The sequence below is a fragment of the Choloepus didactylus genome, chromosome 1 (genome assembly GCF_015220235.1).
Source record: "Choloepus didactylus isolate mChoDid1 chromosome 1, mChoDid1.pri, whole genome shotgun sequence".
Taxonomy (NCBI): Eukaryota; Metazoa; Chordata; class Mammalia; order Pilosa; family Megalonychidae; genus Choloepus; species Choloepus didactylus.
This window is the reverse complement of record NC_051307.1, coordinates 166,098,690-166,117,479: the sequence shown is the minus strand read 5'-3', so window position 1 is coordinate 166,117,479 and position 18,790 is coordinate 166,098,690. Positions and strand designations below refer to the sequence as shown.

Genomic DNA, 18,790 nt, shown 5'->3' with positions numbered 1-18,790 from the left:
CGCTCACAGCCACCATCCTGGTGGACAGGAAACACTCCTGCCCATCGCCAGCCCCATAGCCCAGAGCTGCCCCAGACAACCCAGTGTGACGGAAGTGCTTCAAATAACAGGCACACACCACAAAACTGGGCGTGGACATTAGCCTTCCCTGCAACCTCAGCTGAATGTCCCAGAGCTGGGAACGGGGAGCAGTGTGAATTAACAGAGCCCCATTCAGCCATCATTTGAGCAGACTGGGAGCCTCCCAACACAGCCCAGCAGCCCAGAACTGCCCTGGGGGGACGGCACTCACCTGTGACATAGCACAGACATCCCTCAACAGAGGACCCGGGGTGCACAGCCTGGAAGAGGGGCCCACTTGCAAGTCTCAGGAGCCATACGCCAATACCAAAGACTTGTGGGTCAGTGGCAGAGACAAACTGTGGCAGGACTGAACTGAAGGATTAGACTAGTGCAGCAGCTTTAAAACTCTAGGATCATCAGGGAGATTTGATTGTTAGGGCCACCCCCCCTCCCCGACTGCCCAGAAACACGCCCCACATACAGGGCAGGCAACACCAACTACACACGCAAGCTTGGTACACCAATTGGGCCCCACAAGACTCACTCCCCCACTCACCAAAAAAGCTAAGCAGGGGAGATCTGGCTTGTGGAGAACAGGTGGCTCGTGGACGCCACCTGCTGGTTAGTTAGAGAAAGTGTACTCCACGAAGCTGTAGATCTGATAAATTAGAGATAAGGACTTCAACTGGTCTACAAACCCTAAAAGAACCCTATCAAGTTCAGCAAATGCCACGAGGCCAAAAACAACAGAAAATTATAAAGCATATGAAAAAACCAGACGATATGGATAACCCAAGCCCAAGCACCCAAATCAAAAGACCAGAAGAGACACACCACCTAGAGCAGCTACTCAACGAACTAAAGATGAACAATGAGACCATAGTACGGGATATGAAGGAAATCAAGAAGACCCTAGAAGAGCATAAAGAAGACATTGCAAGACTAAATAAAAAAATGGATGATCTTATGGAAATTAAAGAAACTGTTGACCAAATTAAAAAGATTCTGGACACTCATAGTACAAGACTAGAGGAAGTTGAACAACGAATCAGTGACCTGGAAGATGACAGAATGGAAAATGAAAGCATAAAAGAAAGAATGGGGAAAAAAATTGAAAAACTCGAAATGGACCTCAGGGATATGATACATAATATGAAACGTCCGAATATAAGACTCATTGGTGTCCCAGAAGGGGAACAAAAGGGTAAAGGTCTAGGAAGAGTATTCAAAGAAATTGTTGGGGAAAACTTCCCAAATCTTCTAAACAACATAAATACACAAATCATAAATGCTCAGCGAACTCCAAATAGAATAAATTCAAAAAAACCCACTCCGAGACATATACTGATCACACTGTCAAACATAGAAGAGAAGGAGCAAGTTCTGAAAGCAGCAAGAGAAAAGCAATTCACCACATACAAAGGAAACAGCATAAGACTAAGTAGTGACTACTCAGCAGCCACCATGGAGGCAAGAAGGCAGTGGCACGATATATTTAAAATTCTGAGTGAGAGGAATTTCCAGCCAAGAATACTTTATCCAGCAAAGCTCTCCTTCAAATTTGAGGGAGAGCTTAAATTTTTCACAGACAAAGAAATGCTGAGAGAATTTGCTAACAAGAGACCTGCCCTACTGGAGATACTAAAGGGAGCCCTACAGACAGAGAAACAAAGACAGGACAGAGAGACCTGGAGAAAGGTTCAGTACTAAAGAGATTCGGTATGGGTACAATAAAGGATATTAATAGAGAGAGGGAAAAATATGGCAAACATAATCCAAAGGATAAGATGGCCGATTCAAGAAATGCCTTCACGGTTTTAACGTTGAATGTAAATGGATTAAACTCCCCAATTAAAAGATATAGATTCGCAGAATGGATCAAAAAAAATGAACCATCAATATGTTGCATACAAGAGACTCATCTTAGACACAGGGACACAAAGAAACTGAAAGTGAAAGGATGGAAAAAAATATTTCATGCAAGCTACAGCCAAAAGAAAGCAGGTGTAGCAATATTAATCTCAGATAAAATAGACTTCAAATGCAGGGATGTTTTGAGAGACAAAGAAGGCCACTACATACTAATAAAAGGGGCAATTCAGCAAGAAGAAATAACAATCGTAAATGTCTATGCACCCAATCAAGGTGCCACAAAATACATGAGAGAAACATTGGCAAAACTAAAGGAAGCAATTGATGTTTCCACAATAATTGTGGGAGACTTCAACACATCACTCTCTCCTATAGATAGATCAACCAGACAGAAGACCAATAAGGAAATTGAAAACCTAAACAATCTGATAAATGAATTAGATTTAACAGACATCTACAGGACATTACATCCCAAATCAACAGGATACACATACTTTTCTAGTGCTCACGGAACTTTCTCCAGAATAGATCATATGCTGGGACATAAAACAAGCCTCAATAAATTTAAAAAGATTGAAATTATTCAAAGCACATTCTCTGACCACAATGGAATACAATTAGAAGTCAATAACCATCAGAGACTTAGAAAATTCACAAATACCTGGAGGTTAAACAACACACTCCTAAACAATCAGTGGGTTAAAGAAGAAACAGCAAGAGAAATTGCTAAATATATAGAGACGAATGAAAATGAGAACACAACATACCAAAACCTATGGGATGCAGCAAAAGCAGTGCTAAGGGGGAAATTTATAGCACTAAACGCATATATTAAAAAGGAAGAAAGAGCCAAAATCAAAGAACTAACGGATCAACTGAAGAAGCTAGAAAATGAACAGCAAACCAATCCTAAACCAAGTACAAGAAAAGAAATAACAAGGATTAAAGCAGAAATAAATGACATAGAGAACAAAAAAACAATAGAGAGGATAAATATCACCAAAAGTTGGTTCTTTGAGAAGATCAACAAGATTGACAAGCCCCTAGCTAGACTGACAAAATCAAAAAGAGAGAAGACCCATATAAACAAAATAATGTATGAAAAAGGTAACATAACTGCAGATCCTGAAGAAATTAAAAAAATTATAAGAGGATATTATGAACAACTGTATGGCAACAAACTGGATAATGTAGAAGAAATGGACAATTTCCTGGAAACATATGAACAACCTAGACTGACCAGAGAAGAAATAGAAGACCTCAACCAACCCATCACAAGCAAAGAGATCCAATCAGTCATCAAAAATCTTCCCACAAATAAATGCCCAGGGCCAGATGGCGTCACAGGGGAATTCTACCAAACTTTCCAGAAAGAACTGACACCAATCTTACTCAAACTCTTTCAAAACATTGAAAAAAATGGAACACTACCTAACTCATTTTATGAAGCTAACATCAATCTAATACCAAAACCAGGCAAAGATGCTACAAAAAGGGAAAACTACCGGCCAATCTCCCTAATGAATATAGATGCAAAAATCCTCAACAAAATACTTGCAAATCGAATCCAAAGACACATTAAAAAAATCATACACCATGACCAAGTGGGGTTCATTCCAGGCATGCAAGGATGGTTCAACATAAGAAAAACAATCAATGTATTACAACACATTAAAAACTCGAAAGGGAAAAATCAATTGATCATCTCAATAGATGCTGAAAAAGCATTTGACAAAATCCAACATCCCTTTTTGATAAAAACACTTCAAAAGGTAGGAATTGAAGGAAACTTCCTCAACATGATAAAGAGCATATATGAAAAACCCACAGCCAGCATAGTACTCAATGGTGAGAGAATGAAAGCCTTCCCTCTAAGATCAGGAACAAGACAAGGATGCCCGCTGTCACCACTGTTATTCAACATTGTGCTCGAAGTGCTAGCCAGGGCAATCCGGCAAGACAAAGAAATAAAAGGCATCCAAATTGGAAAAGAAGAAGTAAAACTGTCATTGTTTGCAGATGATATGATCTTATATCTAGAAAACCCTGAGAAATCGACGATACAGCTACTAGAGCTAATAAACAAATTTAGCAAAGTAGCGGGATACAAGGTTAATGCACATAAGTCAGTAATGTTTCTATATGCTAGAAATGAACAAACTGAAGAGACACTCAAGAAAAAGATACCATTTTCAATAGCAACTAAAAAAATCAAGTACCTAGGAATAAACTTAACCAAAGATGTAAAAGACCTATACAAAGAAAACTACATAACTCTACTAAAAGAAATAGAAGGGACCTTAAAAGATGGAAAAATATTCCATGTTCATGGATAGGAAGACTAAATGTCATTAAGATGTCAATTCTACCCAAACTCATCTACAGATTCAATGCAATCCCAATCAAAATTCCAACAACCTACTTTGCAGACTTGGAAAAGCTAGTTATCAAATTTATTTGGAAAGGGAAGATGCCTCGAATTGCTAAAGACACTCTAAAAAAGAAAAACAAAGTGGGAGGACTTACACTCCCTGACTTTGAAGCTTATTATAAAGCCACAGTTGCCAAAACAGCATGGTACTGGCACAAAGATAGACATATAGATCAATGGAATCAAATTGAGAATTCAGAGATAGACCCTCAGATCCATGGCCGACTGATCTTTGATAAGGCCCCCAAAGTCACTGAACTGAGTCATAATGGTCTTTTCAACAAATGGGGCTGGGAGAGTTGGATATCCATATCCAAAAGAATGAAAGAGGACCCCTACCTCACCCCCTACACAAAAATTAACTCAAAATGGACCAAAGATCTCAATAGAAAAGAAAGTACCATAAAACTCCTAGAAGATAATGTAGGAAAACATCTTCAAGACCTTGTATTAGGTGGCCACTTCCTAGACTTTACACCCAAAGCACAAGCAACAAAAGAGAAAATAGATAAATGGGAACTCCTCAAGCTTAGAAGTTTCTGCACCTCAAAGGAATTTCTCAAAAAGGTAAAGAGGCAGCCAACTCAATGGGAAAAAATTTTTGGAAACCATGTATCTGACAAAAGAATGATATCTTACATATACAAAGAAATCCTACAACTCAATGACAATAGTACAGACAGCCCAATTATAAAATGGGCAAAAGATATGAAAAGACAGTTCTCTGAAGAGGAAATACAAATGGCCAAGAAACACATGAAAAAATGTTCAGCTTCACTAGCTATTAGAGAGATGCAAATTAAGACCACAATGAGATACCATCTAACACCGGTTTAGAATGGCTGCCATTAAACAAACAGGAAACTACAAATGCTGGAGGGGATGTGGAGAAATTGGAACTCTTATTCATTGTTGGTGGGACTGTATAATGGTTCAGCCACTCTGGAAGTCAGTCTGGCAGTTCCTTAGAAAACTAGATATAGAGCTACCATTCGATCCAGCGATTGTACTTCTCGGTATATACCCGGAAGATCGGAAAGCAGTGACACGAACAGATATCTGCACGCCAATGTTCATAGCAGCATTATTCACAATTGCCAAGAGATGGAAACAACCCAAATGTCCTTCAACAGATGAGTGGATAAATAAAATGTGGTATATACACACGATGGAATACTACGCGGCAGTAAGAAGGAACGATCTGGTGAAACATATGACAACATGGATGAACCTTGAAGACATAATGCTGAGCGAAATAAGCCAGGCACAAAAAGAGAAATATTATATGCTACCACTAATGTGAACTTTGAAAAATGTAAAACAAATGGTTTATAATGTAGAATGTAGGGGAACTAGCAGTAGAGAGCAATTAAGGAAGGGGGAACAATAATCCAAGAAGAACAGATAAGCTATTTAACGTTCTGGGGATGCCCAGAAATGACTATGGTCTGTTAATTTCTGATGGATGTAGTAGGAACAAGTTCACTGAAATGTTGCTATATTATGTAACTTTCTTGGGGTAAAGTAGGAACATGTGGGAAGTTAAGCAGTTATCTTAGGTTAGTTGTCTTTTTCTTACTCCCTTGTTATGGTCTCTTTGAAATGTTCTTTTATTGTATGTTTGTTTTCTTTTTAACTTTTTTTTTCATACAGTTGATTTAAAAAAGAAGGGAAAGTTAAAAAAAAAAAAAAGAAAAAAGAAAAAAGACAAACAAGGGAAAAAAAAAAAAAAAGATGTAGTGCCCCCTTGAGGAGCCTGTGGAGAATGCAGGGGTATTTGCCTACCCCACCTCCATGGTTGCTAACATGACCACAGACATAGGGGACTGGTGGTTTGATGGGTTGAGCCCTCTACCATAAGTTTTACCCTTGGGAAGACGGTTGCTGCAAAGGAGAGGCTAGGCCTCCCTGTATTTGTGCCTAAGAGTCTCCTCCTGAATGCCTCTTTGTTGCTCAGATGTGGCCCTCTCTCTCTGGCTAAGCCAACTTGAAAGGTGAAATCACTGCCCTCCCCCCTACGTGGCAGACACCCAGGGAAGTGAATCTCCCTGGCAACGTGGAATATGACTCCCGGGGAGGAATGTAGACCCGGCATCGTGGGATGGAGAACATCTTCTTGACCAAAAGGGGGATGTGAAAGGAAATGAAATAAGCTTCAGTGGCAGAGAGATTCCAAAACGAGCCGAGAGGTCACTCTGGTGGGCACTCTTACGCACACTTTAGACAACCTTTTTTAGGTTCTAAAGAATTGGGGTAGCTGGTGGTGGATACCTGAAACTATTAAACTACAACCCAGAACCCATGAATCTCGAAGACAGTTGTATAAAAATGTAGCTTATGAGGGGTGACAGTGGGATTGGGAATGCCATAAGGACCAAACTCCACTTTGTCTAGTTTATGGATGGATGTGTAGAAAAGTAGGGGAAGCAAACAAACAGACAAAGGTACCCAGTGTTCTTTTTTACTTCAATTGCTCTTTTTCACTCTAATTATTATTCTTGTTATTTTTGTGTGTGTGCTAATGAAGGTGTCAGGGATTGATTTAGGTGATGAATGTACAACTATGTAATGGTACTGTAAACAATCGAAAGTACAATTTGTTTTGTATGACTGCGTGGTATGTGAATATATCTCAATAAAATGATGATTTAAAAAAAAAAAAAAAAAAAAAGATGTCACAGCAAACTGCTCGTTTATTCAACCTAAGAGGCATTATAAATCACAATTATTTCAGCTGTTTGCAGTAGTGAGGACTCTATATACTGGACTGAAATTAGCCAGGACTTTTCTATATTGCATCAGTGTTTTGCTTTGTTTCTTCAAACAATTACATCATTTTTTTTTTGCGTAAATCTGGAAACAAACTAAAATATTCTGAAATCTAAGATTAGATCTGTTTTCCTCACTTATATAGCCAATAATCACAAAAGAAATTTAATAGGGATCCCACGATTCCTTATCTAGATGAACTTAACACCTTATCATTTTCCTAGCATCTCCTAAACACCAAAGCAAATAGAGAAGTTGCTTGCCAGATTTATTTACCTCATTTGTTATGATGCAACCTAATCAATTAAAAATGTGTTTTAACAACTAGTTGGAAGCTTCAATGTTTTTTGGAAATTTGCATTAAAACGCAATATTTCAGAAAGATGATACAACCTGTGAGAGCAATTTCTTCAGAAGTTGTGCTATGGCAGGATCCTCAGGCAGAGGGCAGTCAGGAAGAGACCCATTTCGCTTCTTCTGACGCATGTGAAGATGTCTGAACAAGCTTGTAATATCTTTAGACCGCAAAGCATAATCAAATATAGAACGATTTACTGGCTCTTTTAGAACACTGAGTAGAACAAGTTTTCTTTCAATCTATATCAGAAAAATAAAACAAATCAGCTAAAGGCACAACATATAGTACAGTTGGTTTCAAATTCAATAAATACAACCTATGCAAAGTTAATGGAAAGTATTTAATTTCTAAGAAAATGAGAGATATCAACATCTGAAATTTTTGTTTGGAAGAAAAAAGAACATTAGTAAACTTTAAAGAGCTAAGTTATTTCTTACTTTTCACTTTTAGCATCTGTGTCTACCATACTGAAAGACTAAAAATAAATATCCAGGCTAGAAAATTTTAAAAAATAAGAAACAGCCTTTTCTAGATCCCAAACTGTCAGGTAGCTTCCAAGATCTAAAACATACCTGCAGTTACCAAGTCTAAAGCAATAGATCCTGATCCAGAAAATATGCCTCAATCTTCATTTCAGGCATCAAGTTTTCCTAATAGATTCAACCAATTCTAAAAAAACATTACTCTCTCCATGAAGTTCATAATATCCTTTATTTTATTATCAAACAGTGCTTTCCTTGTCAATGCATAAATATGAAAAAGCATAAGCACCACTAACAGTAATGAAGAGGACTTTCTTTAGATATCTTAACTACCTGGTGCACTGACTAAACTGTAGAAATGTAAGATTTATGAAGCAAATGAATAATTAGCCTCTCAGTTGCTGCTCCTGGCCCTTCAAAATATAAAACAGTGATGAAGAAAAAATTCTGAAAAAGCAGTTAAGTTAGTCTTTGGTGCAGATTTCTAATAAACCACATATATGTCAAATTTATTATAGTAAACCAGCAGTAAAACTTATTACAAATGCATCCAATTATTTTAATCCCAGGGACACTTTCTCCACATCACATTATCAAAAAGCTTAACAAAAAACTTATAGATAGTATAACTAGTCAGAAGTAGTAGGCATTTCTAGACCTTATTTCCAAGGAAGTTTAAATACACTTCCAAAAAAGGCATATTTTCTGGTAATGTTAGCCATCTTTCATGGGTATATAAATTATTTGCTTGGGGTAACAAATCAACAATTCTACATACTCTGTGAAATAAAGAATGATGTTCCCCAGAACTGATGAATCTACAAGGGGAAAATAAGAACTGAAGGCAGTCAAAAACTCCTTGTTTCCAAAGGATAGTACCTAAGGCCATTTTTACCAACCAAAGGGAAAGCACACTGGGTTATAAGAGTAGAAGAAAGCCACAGAGGCATGAAAATTTCCAAATGTGAAATAATGAGTTTTAGTAAAAATAGGATATTTCAGTATGTTTTAACAGCCAAAATCATCCTCAATGTTCCATTCAGTTTAAATATCTATTTTGATAATTGGCTGTCTATCTGGATGAAGAGTGTAAACACATATAAGCTGGTTAAATAATTCTTGACATGTACAAATCAAAGAACCAACATTTATCATCAAGTGTTAAAATGCTGGGAGAGGGAGAGGGAGAAAGGGTTACGTTAGATTTTTTTTTAAAACAATGAAACTAAAACCAGTTGGTTATCCAAAACAACAAACTGAAAAAAACTTTTCTAATTTATTATAAATGCTGACTTTGGCTGAAATCAGTTATTTCAGCCAAAATAACAGTGAAAGTATACATTTTTTTTTTACAGTGAAAGTATACATTTTTTTCTACATTATAGTTCACTTTCACAGACGATTTATATTACACAAAAGAAAAAGTATGAATTATTGAGTGCTATATTACACATAACATAACATAGATCATAATGTTCTCGTGAACTTTTCTTACCTTCAAATGTGCCAAGTCCTTTATAATTAACTAGCATGAAAGGAGAGTGAAAAAGCTTTAGCCCAATTTAAATCTTTAAAAATTTTAAGTAAAAAGGATTCGATATTTTTTTAAGGGGTGAAGTTTGGACAGAGGATGGATTCTAAGTTGAAATATGTATACCTGTATTATTGGCTGGGTAATATATGGCTCAAGGTAAGGCATCAGTTTGCAGTAGACATCAGCTGTGCTAATTCGATCAGCTACCACCGTAATAAATCCCACAGCACCATAGCGTATCCATAGATTGGGATGACACAAGAAGGGAGCTACAGAGAAAAAAAAAAGAAGGTATGAATCAAGCCAGGTTCATAAATAGTTTCAAACTATTAGGATAAACAATTTTCTTACTTTACAAAAGTAAAGGGATTGTACCACAATGTTACTATCAGGTGCTTTCTCATATTCACACTACCCAGAAGTATAAATTCAATTAAGTGAACACGCTGATATTATAATACTCCCTTATCATAAATATAAGCAATAATATAAAGCAATAAAAACAACTACCTCCTTTCTGAGGATTGAAAATTAATACTTTTTGCCAAAGCAGAAACTGAGTGGGAACCTACTCATTTATGAGACTGGATTAAAAACTATTAAACAAAGACATAAAAAGTCCCATCAACATACAGCGAACTATTACCTCCCACCCACACACCTGCAAAAGTTCAAGGACACAATACCTATCATACAAGAGGCAGAGAAACAGAGGAGCTGCTTCCTTTCCAAGACATAATATTAATAATAAGGGAAGAATTTCACCTGCCATCTGACATTCTTTTTATTCTAAGAGTTTGATCAAATCTAACACATTATGCATAATTTCATTCACAAGTCATTATGAATGGAAACTAAACCATTAGAAAACATGACTTCTTAAAGAATTTTAAAACTACAGATTAAACAAGAATTTTAAATGAATGCCTTCTATCCCTTTTATTTTAAGGATTTCATGTGTAAACCCAAAATCAATAGTTTTAACTAATCAAAGTAAGACTAGCATGATTTGGAAAAAAATTCAAACTTTTAAAAGAAAAAAAAAGGATTATATAACTTCTGAGCTTATAAAAACATCATCACTTAGAGTATACTTATTTTATATGAAATTCATGCTAATACAATAAGGAGAACACTGTTGTATACTAATAAATAGAAAGGGGAAGGAAAAAACATTTGTTCAACCATATCACTCTCACACATGGCAGTGGCTCTCCAGCCAGACACCTCCTACCATGGTTGCTGATCACAAAGCCACCATGACAGCAGTTTAGAGTCCATGCACATTCAGGTATGGGGTCCAAACTCCACATAGACCCATGGTGGAACCCTAGCAATCTGCATGTGTGCAGCCAAAGAGGTCCCCTGAAACCAGAGCAACTTGCAGCTGAACTTTTGGCAAGCTGTGCACACTCCTACCCTGGACCCTAAATGATGGTACACCTAAATGAAAAAACATGAGTGTTTTTGAATACTGACCCCATCTGACTCCCTGGGTCAAGATACATTAACTGGGAAGTTTCAAGATGAAGAAATGTCACACAAAAGGAGCTGAGCTGATATATGGCAGTGCGGACCCAGGGTAAAAAGCTAGAGTGAAAGAGTGGTCCAGAGCCTGGGGAGGAGTTGGGCCCACCAAAGCTGTGGGAGGAAAATATGTATAAAAACAAAAAGAACAGCAGAGGACCCCTGTAGAAGGAACAGAATAAAGGAAATCCTCCCTTGGAGGGAACATAGTCACACATTCTAGGATAATCTTGAAAATTACTGCACACACACAGGGTAAGATGCAGGAACAGAAAGACCTGAGAAAAACCAAACTGTTAAACACAAATGCTCAAAATGTTGAGTGTAAACTGGACCAAGCATTGAACAATAGCTTTAACACACAGCCAATCTGTGCTAAAATCTTAGGCAAGAGAGAGAAACTCATTTCCAAGAGTTAGCACATCAAAATAATCAAATGTCCAGACACCAACAAAAGATCACAAGTCATACAAAGAAACAAGAAGAGATGGCCCTTTCAAGGGAACAAACTCAAACAACAGAATAAGCAGACACTGGAACTAATCAAAAACACTCAGTCAAATTTCCTAAGTCACTTCAGTGAGCTAAAAGAAAATCTTAATACAGAACTAAAGAGTATCAAGAAGACCATACTTAAATAGAAAAAAATGTGTATATGCATACAATGGAGTATTATTTAGCTATAAAAAGAAATGAAGTTCTGATACATGCAACAATATGGATGAACCCTGAAGACATCATGTTGAGTGAAATAAGCCAGACACAAAGGGCAAACATTATATGATCTCACTGATATGAAATAATTAGAATAAGCAAACTCATAGAGTCAGAAATTAGAATACAGGTTACAAAGGGCTGGGATTGGGGGAGGGAATGGGGAGTTGAAGAGTTTGTATTTGGGTTGATGGAAAATTTTTAGTAACGGATGGTCGTGAAGGTGGCAAAATATTATGAAAATGATTCACAGCACTGAATTGTATATTTGAGAGTGGTGAAAAGGGAACATTTTGGATTGTATATATGTTACCGGAATGAAAATTAAAGAAATAAAAAACAAAAAACATAGGACTGTACAATACAAACAGTGAGCCCTAATATAAATGAAACACTATAGTTAATGGTACAATTATAAAAATGTTCTTTCATGAATTGTAACAAAGGTACCACACTAATGTAAGGTGTTAACAAAAGGGTGGTATACGGGAACTCTGTATTTTATGATGATTTTTCTATAAACATACAACTTCTCTAATAAAAAAACGAATATCAAAAAAAAATGGCTAAAGTAAGTCTGGCTTTGTAAGTATTACACTGAATGTAAATGGATTAAATTCTTCAGTAAAAAGACATAGATATTAAAAAAAAAAAAATTCCAGATAAAATAAAACAAAGGAACAGAAAAAACAAACTGGGTGGTTGTGTTTTGTCTTTTTTTTTTTTTTAATAAATAAAGTAATTTTTTTTAAAAGACATGGATTGGCAAAATAGAGAAAAAAGCAAAATCCAACTATATGTTGTTTAACAAGGCTCACTTTAGACCCAAAGACACAAATAGGTCAAAAGCGGAAAGATAGAAAAAAACATTCCATGCAAATAGTAGCCAAAAGAGAGCTACTGTAGCTAAACTAATACTGGATAAAACAGACTTTAAGTCAAAAACTGTCACAAGAGACAAAGCATACAAAACATTAATAAAATGGTCAACCCACCAAGAAGATTAGACAAACATAAACATATACACACCTAATCATAGTACCCCAAAACAGCAAGCACAAAGCAAACATACACAAAATTGAAGAGAGAAATAGACATATCTACAATAATAATTGGAGACTTCAATACACCACCTTCATCAATGAGTCAAACATCTAGACAGACAATCAGTAAGGAAATGAAGAACAATATCATAAATAAACTAGAACATATACAGAGAACGGCACCCAACAACAGCAGAATACAGTTCTTCTCAAGTGCATATGGATCATTCTCCAAAAGAGACCACATATTAGGTCACAAAACAAGTCTCAATACATTTAAAAAGAATGGTATTTTTCAAAGCCTTTTCTCTAACCACAATGAAATGACTCCAGAAATCAATAACAGAGGAGAATGACGAAAACCCACAAATAAATAAATCTTAAAACACTCTTAATCAATGGGTCAAAGAAGAAATCAAAAGGGAAATCAGGAATATCTTCAGAAGGATGACACGGAAAACAAAACATAAAAAAAACAATGAAATGGAGTGAAGGCAGTGCTCAGGGAAGAATGTATAGCTCTAAATGCTCAAATTTTAAAAAAATAAATATTTCAAATAAGAAACCTAACCTTGCACCTAGGAAACTAAGAAAAAAGAACAAACTAAACCCAAAGCAAGCAGGATGAAAATAACTAAGTTTAGAGCACACACAAATAAAAGAGATAATAAGAGATGCTGAGCTAAGAGATAAAGACAGACCAGAGTTTGCCCCCAAAAAGCTAAGAGAACACTCCCAGATGCTTAGAGAGAAACACCCCAGGAGAACCAAGCAGACAGCCGAGAAAAGGTAAGAGAAACAGAAGGCCAGAGACATTTTTGAGAAAGCCATTTTGAAATGCAACCTGGGAACAAAGGACCAGCAGACACCAGCCTCGTGCCTTCCCAGCTGACAGAGGTCTTCCTGATGCCATTGGCCTCCCTTCAGTGAAAGAACCCTCTTGTTCATGCCTTAGATTGGACACTTTTATGGCTTTAGAACTATAAATTTGTAACCTAATAAATCCCCTTTATTAAAAAAAAAAAAAGATAATAAAATACAAAAGAGGGAATCAACAAAACCAAAATTGATTCTTTGAAAAGATCAAAATGATCAACAAAATAAAATGATAAAGGAAAAAAAGAGTGGACACAAATAACTAAATCAGAAATAAAAGGGAGAAAATACAACCAGCCCCACAGTTAACAGGACTATAAGAGGATACTACGAACAACTGCATGTAAACAAATTAGTTGAACTAGTTGAAAAGCACAAATACCTAGAAGCACACAAACTACCTATACTAGTCAAGAAGAAAAAGAAGATATCAAGATACTAGACCAATAACTAGTAAAGAGATTGAATCAGTAATCAAAACCCTCCCAACAAAGAAAAGCTCAGGACAGAAGGTTTCACTGGTGAATTTCACCAAACATTCAAAGAAGAATTAACACCAATTCTGCTCAAGCTCTTCCAAAAAATTGAAGAGAGGGAACGATTTCCAACTCATTCTATAAAGTCTCACCCTAATACCAAAACCAGATAAAGATACAAGAAAAGAAAATTAAAAACCAATACCCCACATGAATATAGACGCAAAAATCCTCAAAAACAAAAAACAAAAAAACTAACGAATGAATCCAACAGCATCCTGAAGGATCAAATGGGATTTGTCTCAAGAATGCAAGGGTGGTTCAATATAAGAAAATCAATCATGTTAACAGAATGAAGGAAAAAAACACACATATGATCATCTCAACTGATGCAGAAAAGGCAACTGACAAAATCTCACACTCCTTCTCAATAAAAACACTTAAAACTAGGAATAGAAGGAAACTTCCTCAACATGATAAGGGGCATAAATGGAAAAACCCACAACTAACATCATACTCAGTGGTGTAAGACAAAGCTTTCCCCCTAAGATCAGGAACAAGACAAAGATGCTCACTATCACCACTGTTATTCAACACTGTACCAAAATACTACCCAGAGCAACTGGACAAGAAAAAGAAAGAAAAGGCATCCAGAATGGAAAGGAAGGAAGAAGTAACATTTTCCGTATTTGCAGATGACATGACACTATATGCAGAAAATCCTGAAAAATCTACAACAAAGCTACTGGAGCTATCAATAAACTCACCAGAGTGGCAGGGTACAAAATCAACACACAAAAACCAGTGGTGTTTCTATACAGTAGTAATGGATAATCCAAAGAGGAAATCAAGAAAAAAATTCAGTTTACAATAGCAACTAAAAGAATCAAATATCTAGGATATAAGGTACTTGTACATGGAAAACTACAAAGCATTGCTGAAAGAAATTTAGAAGATCTAAATCAATGAAAAGAAAGTCCATGTCCGTGGATTGAAGACTAAATATTATGAAGATATCAAATCTACCCAAAATGTTTTACAGATTCAACGTAATCCCAATCAACACTCCACAGCCTGTTTTGCAGAACTGGAAACGCCAGTTATCGAGTTCATATGGAAGGGTAAGAAGCCCCAAATAGCCAAAATCATTTTGAAAAAAACATTGTGAAAATAATCAACACCAATGATTTACATATCTGAATGTGGTTTAAAGGGGAAATTTTAGGTAGTATACATACACTAGAATAAATATTAAAAAAAAAAAAACCATAGGACTGTAAAACACAGTGAAATCTAATATAAACTACAGACTATAGATAATAGTACAATTATAATAAATTGTCTTATCAATTGTAACAAATGTTCCACGCTGATGCAAAATATTAAAAATGGGGGTATGTAAATGGGAACTCTATTTTCTGCATGATTTTTCTATAAACCTACAACTTCCCTAATAAAAGATAATAAAAACTAATTTTAAAAATGACGTAGCCACTATGGAAAACAGTTCAGCAGTTACTCAAAAAGTTAAGTATAGAATTACCATATGGCCCATCAATCCTACTTTTAGGTATATACCTAAAAGAACTGAATGCAGGGACTTGAACAGAGATATATTTGCACAGTGATGCTCATAGCAGCATAATTCACAATTGCCAAAATGTAGAAACAACCAAGTGTTCATCAACAAATGGATGGATAAACAAAATATGGTATATACACACAACAGAGGATCATTCAGCTGTAAAAAGGACAGTAGTTTTGATGCATGCTACAACATGGACGAACCTTAAAGATATCATGTTAATGAATAAGCCAGGCATGAAAGGACAAGTATCATATGATATCACTTGTATGAAGTAAGTAGAATATGAAAGTATCTTGAAGTCAGAAACTAGAATACAGGTCACTAGAGCTCAGGTGGGGGTAGAGTATATGGTACTAATGCTTAATTGGTACAGAGTTTCTATCTGAGGTGAGGGAAAGGTTTTGGCAATGGAAGGTGGTGATGGAAGCACAATTTTAAAAATAAAATTAACACCACTGAAAAGTATATTTGAAACTCGACATTATGGGAAATTTTAGACTATATATAAGTAAACAGCATTAAAAAAATACATAGAACTGTACAAGACAAAGAGTGAACCCTAACATTAACTATGGGCTATAGTATAATTATAATAATACTGTTTCATCAATTGTAACAAAGGTACCACACTAATATGAAATGTTAATAATAGGGAAAACTGTGTGTAAGAGGGGGACATGTGGGAACTCTGTACTTTCTGAATGATTTTTCTTTAAACCTACAACTGCTCTAATAAAAAAGAAAAAAATCTCACTCCAAAGTTCTTCAGATTACACAAGAAGGTTTTGATGGCTTTACCAACATACTGAAGCTCTGTTCTTTTCAACAAGGTAGGGCTAGGAGATATTCACTTTGACAAAAGGAACAGTAAGGCCTAGGGAAGAACACTGAAAAATGTCCAGGAAGTAGCTAAACTCATAATGGCTTGAGAGGAGTTTGGCAAAGTATTAGACTAAATCATTGGTTCCGATTCTTTACTTCCCTGTATAAGAGCATTAACAAAACCATACCCTTGCCATCAGCTCATGGTGGACAAAGGGTACTTCCCTGCCCCTTGCTTTTGGCTCAGTCATGTTACTTGCTTTGGCCAATTTGGATGTTAACAGATAAGATGTGACACAGAGGATAAAATATGCTACATAGCAAGGCTTGAATTTTAAAAGTTTGAGGGAAATAGATAAATGCTACTAGGGTCAAGGGATTCATTCCTTTCATTGAATTAATAACAGTAGCAACTTTAATATTATGAATTTTTAACAGACAATCAATGCAATAACAGATGTCACAGACATTCCTCCACATCCAATTTTCAACTCTGACTGGAGGTCAAGTGTTCAAAAAATAAGTTTAACCTTCAGAGCAATCAAGTCTCTACACATATCATATTAAATAAATAAATAACCTTCATTTTGCAAGGGTTGTAAAGACAAAAACACAGATAAAAACAGATATTTTCCAATCTGATTTGAAGGACCAAATGCTCCTGTTTGTCTGTCTATCTGTCTCCCACAAACCTACAAGTGCACATACACACACACACAATCAACAGGAGAGACAAGGTTGAAATTCTAACTCTATATTGCCTAGAATTTTCCAAAGCTCAGCCAGTTATTACTTCAATTCGCACCCCCATTATCCAATCATAATTTTAAGAAACAAAAACTTACCAATATCACTGGCAAATTCGTAGACATGGGGCTTCTGTAGCAGCCCTAACTGGCACATACAGGTAAGGGCATTAAGAGCCTTCACTATAACAAATTCCTCAGCATCACTAAGACCTTGTTGTAACAGGGGTTTGAGAATTGATGAGCTCTGCCAGCCAACATAGGCAGCAACACCTAAAAAAGAGAAGTAACATTACATGATTATTTGATGCTGGAAAGCACAAAATGCCATTGAGTAAAACAATAAAATTAATCAAAAAGCCAAACATATTGAGCAGTGATCCAGGAAAGAGAGCACTTGCACTCCCTATCCAGCAAATCAAGTGAAAAAAGACCCACACCAAAGCAAATCATCAAGAATTTTGGGGACACAAAAGAAAAGACAAGATCCTAGGAACTTACAGAAAGAAAAACACAGATGTCCTAAAAAGGAAGGAGAATAAGACTGGCAACAGATGATCTTCAGCAAAAATGGAGGCTAGAAAACAACAGAGCTATACCTTCAAAGTTATGAAAGAAACTCCATATCCAGTCAAACTGTCAATTAAATATGGGACCAAAAAAAGTCATTTCAAAGACATGCAAGGACTACAGAGGTTTACTTCCTATGTATTCCTATCTAAAAATGTTTTCTGAGGATGTCTCTGGAAAACTAGGAGGAAGATGCAGAATGTACAAAATGCTAACCCAGGAGTTCAAGTGGGAAAAGAAGATGATCATTAACAAAGATCAGAGATCAATCAGCCCAAATTAGGACTAAAAGCCAAAAAATGTCAAGAGTGTCATTAAGACGAAGAATGGAATAGCTAAGCAACAAATTAAATTCATAGGAAAGAATAGATAATATAGATATGGTGAAGAAAGCATATTATACTCTTTTGTATAAAAGGAAGACAAATCTGAAAATCCAGAGCAAGCAAAAAATGGTTCAAGAAAGTCATGGTCTAAACATGAAATAAATTAAAATAAGCTATGTTTTTAGAAATCAGTAGAGAAAAGGAGATCCACTGACCTTGATACTATAAACTTTCTCATCAAGCAGTAGAAGGGTCATGACATTGTAACTGTGATGAAGGAAATATAACTATAGTACACCACTGACTCTAGAGTCAATAAAACTTACACACTATAATCATGTTAATTTTCTTCTGAACTCTCAGAATCAATACAAAGCACAGAAAAATTTATTATTATTACAGAAGAGAATGTAAATATTATCACCTATGACAATGGATTAGTTGAATTATCAACTAACAAAAATACAGATGAGAGAGGCAGAGAGAAAGAAAGGGGCACTAATGTCCTTACAGTACAAATCAGAATTCAATCAGTAACAAATAATTTAATTATTTAAAGTTATAAAAACACAATAAACTAAAGTGCTAAAAAC

General features: G+C 35.9%; 1 protein-coding gene across 4 annotated transcripts in view; it reads right to left on the bottom strand.

Annotated features, from left to right (window-relative positions):
- PIK3R4 (phosphoinositide-3-kinase regulatory subunit 4) overlaps window positions 1–18,790 on the bottom strand; it is a 156,742-nt gene that overhangs the window by 71,336 nt on the left and 66,616 nt on the right. For all 4 annotated transcript variants that reach the window (XM_037845054.1, XM_037845036.1, XM_037845031.1 and 1 more), the window contains exons 7-9: window positions 17,401–17,574; window positions 9,633–9,778; window positions 7,529–7,732 (exon numbers count right to left, since the gene is read on the bottom strand). In XM_037845054.1, the coding sequence (XP_037700982.1) occupies window positions 7,529–7,732; window positions 9,633–9,778; window positions 17,401–17,574 (524 nt within the window). The remainder of the gene's footprint in view (window positions 1–7,528; window positions 7,733–9,632; window positions 9,779–17,400; window positions 17,575–18,790) is intronic.